This window comes from Myotis davidii, unplaced genomic scaffold, assembly GCF_000327345.1.
Source record: "Myotis davidii unplaced genomic scaffold, ASM32734v1 scaffold316, whole genome shotgun sequence".
In the NCBI taxonomy this organism is placed as follows: Eukaryota; Metazoa; Chordata; class Mammalia; order Chiroptera; family Vespertilionidae; genus Myotis; species Myotis davidii.
The window spans coordinates 732,938-739,410 of NW_006287072.1; the positions used below are offsets into that span (position 1 = coordinate 732,938).

Here is a 6,473-nt window from a genome sequence, read left to right on the forward strand (position 1 = left end):
GGTGTTGAGTTGCTTTTTACATGTTGGAAAAGTTAGCCTGCATTTCTTTTTAAATTCAGTCATTAAAACATCCTTGTATTCCCCATCTATGAAAAACTTCAGCGTGCACAAGACAGTAAATCATCATCAAAACAGTTAAGTGCTTATTTTCTGTAGGCTTTAGTAAAATATTTATAAACCAACCACAAAATATTTATACATTATACATCAAAATGGAAAATTTACATTAAGACTGAAAATTTAATCTGTTCCATTGTCTGTTGTCAGTGCCATGCCCATAACATTGACAGAAGGTGGACACTAGGGAACTGGTAATTTAAAAAAAAAAAAGTCAATTTAATGAAGAATTCAGGTACATTAGCCATGTGTTGTTTTATAGTGGATAGTTTTCTCTAAATGTTCATTGTTATTTGTTGGCAAAATAAAAGTGCCTTAAGTTAAAAATTTGTTTTGAGATCCATTAAAGAAATCAGTATCAATTCATAATGCATATATTTACAAGTCTTTTTTTGCATGTCCATGATAAATTTAATATTGTAAATGTATTTAAATTCATTTACATGCCTTTCGCTGCCTTTGATTAAACTTCTTCCAAAAAAGCAAACTGTCCAGATGTTGACTATTCAAGAAATGTTATTTTATGTCAGATCACTTGCATATAAGTTGTTGCAGAATCACTACCAAGTGCGTTCTTTGCTGTGCACTTGTATATCCCGGAGTCTGAGCTCTGAGGGTTCTGAATGACTAGGCTGCCTTGTGGATGGAAAAGCTCAGTCCCATGTGTCCTCCCTCTATTTGCCATTGACAGCAGGGAGTGGTCAGGCATCTCCCATGTGATTTCCGGCTTGGGGACGCCCAGGGCCACACAGTGAAGCTCAACAGCTGCCCCTGTCCTTGTGAGGATGCTCCTGGGTGGGCGATTTGTAATTCGGGGAGGGTAGGCTACAACCAATACTGGAACAGTAACCAGTGCATGGCCTACACTGTTTTGAGCCTTACAGATATAGTTTCCTCTGTCATAAGCTGTTGCTTCTTTGATGACTAAAGTGCCATTTTCATGCAATATATATTTTCCACTAATTTGAGGTCTGTCTATTATATGACCACTTGGTACAGTCCACTTGATATCTGGCTTAGGGCTTCCATCTGACACACAGTGCAATGAGAGAGAGTCCCCACTGATGCCATACACTGTTCCCAATGCATTGGTAAGAATAACTGGCTTCTGGCCAATTTCTAATACAATTAATTTCTCAATATAGCCCACTTTGTTTCTTGCCCCACACCGGTATTTTCCTGCGTCATCCCGAGTTGTTTTATAAATCACTAAAGAACCGCTGCTTGCTGTCAGGTGCTGAGGGCTGTGTGGTCCCCTGGAAAACCGTGTGCCATTCGGTAAAATCCAGATTATTTCAGGTAGTGGGTTTCCGTCAGCAGAGCAGTTCAATACTGTGGGCTTCCCAACCTGGGCAAATATTTTTTCATTAGATGGATTTCTGAATGTTGGTCTTCTCAGCATTTCCAGTACTTCCAGCTGTACTACCAGCACACTCTCTCCTCCTTCATTCTGAGCCACGCAGGTAAACTCGGCTGAATCTGAATGCCTCACGTTCCTAATCTCCAGGGTTCCGTTTTTATGGACCGTGATTCTGCTTCCATGATATGGGGCGATGAGGAAAATGTTGTCTGGCATGATCCACGTAACTTGGGGAGATGGTGTCCCTTCAGCTCTGCAATGCAAGTGCTTTTTGGAATGCCTCACGGCGGTGGCTTTGATGACAGTTTTGTTGGTATACAGACCATTGATTAACGGGGGCCTGGAGACAACTTCCAGCTTATACATTTTGGTGTCATCCCCACTGGGATTCTGGGCCACACACACATACTCTCCAGAATCGAGCAGTTTGACGTTGTTGATGGACAAAGACCCGTTGGCATGAAGTGCATACCTATTTTTTGAGAATAAAATCCTATCCCGGGAAGGCAGCAGCCAGGATACTTTTGGTTTGGGTTCCCCCACAGCCTCACAGTCAAAGGTGGCTGTGTCTCCGGCCCTGACTCTGGGTTTGGCCTTGAAACCCTGCTTGATCCGTGGGGCAGCAGTTATGACCATTAGGTGGACCTTCATTTCATCCTTCCCTACAGGGTTCTGGGCATAGCAAGTATAATCCCCTTCCTCTGCTACCCCAACACTGTTGAAGTACAAGGTTCCATTGTCGAAAAGAGTATACCTCCTGGTACGCCACCTGCTGTCATCAGCTTGCATTGCATTATTTATCACCGTTCCATCGGGCAAACTCCAGGATATCTGGGGCACAGGTGAGCCAGAAGCCTTGCAATCAATTTGGAAGTCTTTCCCATGAAACACATGCATTTTAAAATGTTGCTTGTGATCAATTTTGGCAGGTCTCAGCTTTAGGCTAACATGCATCAGTATCAGATCATCCCCTATTTTGTTTCTTGCCACACACAAGTAGTCACCACCATCTTTTTCTGTTATTGATCCAATAAACAGGGACCCATTTGGGTAGACGTGGATTCGACTGCCCATCCTAAGGAGAGAAGAATGATTTGAGTGTGAGGCCATTAGCAAAAGACAGGAAATAGAGGAGTTGTCTTATTGGCATTTAACTTATGGACATTTTCTTAAATTGTTGCAATAGAATTAAAATCAGGACTAGCTTATTTACTGTCTTCTAAGCCAGTTACTAAAAGATAAAATTATCTAACTGAAAAGGCACAATTTAGTACAAACAAGTAGTACTTATCAGATGGACTTCAAATGAATCTCCTTTACATGGTGAATTTTTAAAAAATTACAACGGTGTGAAGAATGCTACAAATAGTGGAATCCCAGACATATCCTTTTTGACCATTTTACATATCAAATTATTCTGTAAGATGTCAGTAAAAAAAACTTTCATTCTTGTTAGAAAAGATGTCAGGTTTTACTTTTTAGAGAGATATTAGTTATAAAACATTTAGAGTTACTTGGTTAGATAAGTTCTCCTTTGTTATAAAGAGGGAAAATGCCAGTGTAAGACATAGAAGCTTGCTGTAGTGTCCGCCCTTTGTGGGCGGCCATAAAGCGACAGGTCCTTGCATTGGGCTGGACTGTATGTAGAGCTTCCTTTTTCTCTCGGAAGCAACTACACAGCCTGTCATTACCACTGTGAACCCCCAGATGGCAGATCTTTCCTGTTAAAACAAAATCTAGTTTTTCAGAAAGACCAGTGGGTATTGGGTTGGAACTAAAAACGTGATTAACACCCATAGATGGAAATCTTGTGTGTGTGTGTGTGGGGGGGGGGGGGGGGGTTCTGCTAATTTTTTGGCAACATGAGCTAAGCAGGTAGGTGAAACTGAAGAGAAAAGTGTGGACAATCTCACATAGCATAACTGTTAACCAAGTTAAACAGCCTCAAGTCATTTTGTATTTTCCAGCAAACATATCTTAAGTATGGAGAGTATTATAGTAGAACATTACAAAACATGCCGATGTTTTTTGCAATTTTTTTCAAGTATGGAAGAAACTTTTCTGGTATGTAAACCAAGGTAGAAATCATAATGGGCACACTTCATAAAGGAAATGGAACCTTCCAGGAACTCTACATTTTCTAGTACTTTAAAATCTTTAAGAAGTTCCCCACTATTCAGCTTAAAAGTTGATATTTAGAGAGAATTCATAACGTACTTTGGTCCCAGGGCTGGTTCTCAAGCCATGTTTTGTACACTATGCTACACTCCACCTGCTATCATTCTTGCCTAATCCTTTCTAAAAGCACTGATTCTCAAACTTGGATGCCATTAAAATTAGTGTGTAGTATGAAATAATGCTGAGCCTGGGTCCATGGAACTTCTGATTTATAAGATGTGGAATGTGGCCTTGGCATTTGGATTCTTAGTTTCCAAATGATTCTGATGTGCAGCAAAGTCCCAGAGCCACTGCTCTAAACTTAGTTCTCAGTGCATTTCCTTCATCGCCTGCAGCAGAATTATGTGTGACCTAATTTAAGATACATCTCCATGTGCCTTGGAATTTATTTAAATATTTTAATTTCACAAAAGAACTGGCATTCAACATTAGTGCAACGCTTATAATTACTTGAAGGCAAAAAAGAAAGAAACATGCTGAGTTACATTATACGCAAAGACGGATAAAGCATTGGAAATATTTGATGTCATAAGTGGCTACACATATAGTAAGCAAATAGATCACTTCTGAAATTTACATTTCATAGCTCAGTATTTTTCATTTTAAATTAATTTTAATTAACATTTGACTTATTATTTGCAAAAATTGAAACTTAACATCTACTTTTGAATTAAAGATCACAAATTAAATTCATTATTAGCATTCAATACCAACTTATAGTGTGCCACTAGAAAAATCTATTCAACTTGTCAGCAGTAATATAAATTCATATCTATTATTTTAAATTTGTCCTGCATGGTATTCTCTATTAATGAAAAGCAAATATATGAAATATACTTACTCCCATCTTTTTTATCATATTATAAAAGTCATTTCATAAAGTCATGCAAATGACAAAAATCAGTGATCATAAGCTTGTAATTATTTTCAAAGATGGTTTAAACTCTATAGAAAATCAGAGTCCACAAGCCTGTAACAGAATGTTAGAGAAAGACTGAGGGCATCAGAGTGATGGCATCCTGACCATATTCCACTTTGTGGAGGTCTTCATGCTGTGACTCAGAAAGGGCTTTGCAAATTTTCAGACAGATGCAATTAGCACAGATCATACTGAAATTTAAAATATTTAACAGGAGAATTTGAAGTGTGAAATAATGGACCTTGACAGATTGAAAAAATTCTCTTTTTTGATCAAGGGATTATAAATGCATACATTTACACAGTTACCATTTTAAAATTGTCATAACCATGAAAATAAATGAGATTTTTATTGTTTCTAACTATATAAACTCAATAAGAAGTTGGCCTTCAGAATTAGGCAAATAAAAGGTTGGTTATATATAATTTATGTTATTTTATAAGCATTAGGCCTTTTTAGAGAGAGTTACGTTTATGTGTAGAGTCTAAGCTCAATAAAACTGTTGTCTAAAACTCACTGTATCACTTTTCCATTTCAGAAGTTGTACAGCTAAGTAGATAAAGACAGTAATATCAACACAAAGGTGTGGTTTACCTGTGCCACTGGTCCACAACAGCCTTGGATGGCAGCCTCCAGAGTATTTTGGGTTTGGGTTTGCCGATGGCCGAGCAGTTCAGTAGTAATTTGTCCCCAAAATTCACCTCATTCCAAGTCTGGGATGTAGATTCTATCCTGGGCATGGTCTCCGGCTCCTCCATTGTGAGAATTACCACCCTTCTGTCGGAGCCAGTGGAGCTGGTCGCAATGCATTCATAAGTGCCCCTGTCTGAAGAGGCTACATTTCTTATATACAGCGTCCCATTGGAAAATAAGAACAAGTTGGAATCAATAAGCTGTAGTGGTTTCACTTCAGTGCCATCAGAGAGAACCCAGTGAACACTGGGCTGAGGAGTTCCTTTTGCAGTACAGGGCAGTTTCAAACTTGCACCCCACGTCCCTGCAATGACCTGCCTCCTTTGCTCTAGAATGACAGGCGGGGCGGCGATAACTTGCATTTTAACCAGCAGTGAATCCTGGCCAGCAGAGTTGCTGGCCATGCATTTGTAAAAGCCCCGGTCATAAATGCTGAGGTTGTGGATGACCAACGTGCCGTCAGATGTCACCAGGGCCTGCCAATTCTCTTTGGATGATTCTGACACTACTGTTTGGTTTGGGAGAATCCAGGAAATCTTAGGCATTGGCCTACCTTCAGCTCTGCACTGCAGTTCTGCAGTGCTTCCGGAATGGACTGTGATCTCTTTGGTATGTCTCTCCAGGATCCTGGGGGGATAGGAAACCACAGACAAGGTGACCTGAAGGTGGTCTTTGCCAAATGGATTGGATGCTGAGCACAGGTACTGTCCACGGTCCTGAATGTCCACCCTCTGTATGGACAGGGTGCCATTGGGGAGCACCTGGAACCTGCTATTCTGTTTCCTTGTAGACAAATCAAGCCCTGAAAAGAGAAAGAAATATACAGCCACGGGTCATCAAAGTTTAGATAGAAAACAAATTGTTCAAGTGGAAGTCTCAAGAGGAAAGCTATCTTTTTTGTTAGACTACTAAAAACAAATATATTTAAAATTAAGATACCTAGTCTTCACATTGCTAAAATTATTCCTAGAATTTTTTTTATCCCCATAGCTTTCATTTAAAAGCCCAATGGTTCAATAAAATGACAATTACCTCTTTTAAAAATCATATTTAAGAGCATTTCAAAAAATGTTCCTAGTTAACATGTTTTAAAACCTTCGAATGAGCAAGAAAGCCATGCAGTAAATGTCAAATGAGGATAGTAATAGTTTCAGTATTTTGGAGAAACTTGAAACTGATTTATTGGGTGTGTAACCCTGAAACATT

The 6,473-nt window shown here is 39.3% G+C and overlaps 1 protein-coding gene across 1 annotated transcript in view; it reads right to left on the bottom strand.

Moving 5' to 3' along the window:
• Nucleotides 1–325: 325 nt before the first annotated feature.
• Nucleotides 326–6,473, bottom strand: part of IGSF10 (immunoglobulin superfamily member 10) — a 31,165-nt gene continuing 25,017 nt past the window's right edge. The window contains exons 5-6 of the mRNA XM_006758965.2: nucleotides 5,169–6,074; nucleotides 326–2,552 (exon numbers count right to left, since the gene is read on the bottom strand). Of these exons, the coding sequence (XP_006759028.1) occupies nucleotides 644–2,552; nucleotides 5,169–6,074 (2,815 nt within the window). The 3' untranslated portion in view covers nucleotides 326–643. The remainder of the gene's footprint in view (nucleotides 2,553–5,168; nucleotides 6,075–6,473) is intronic.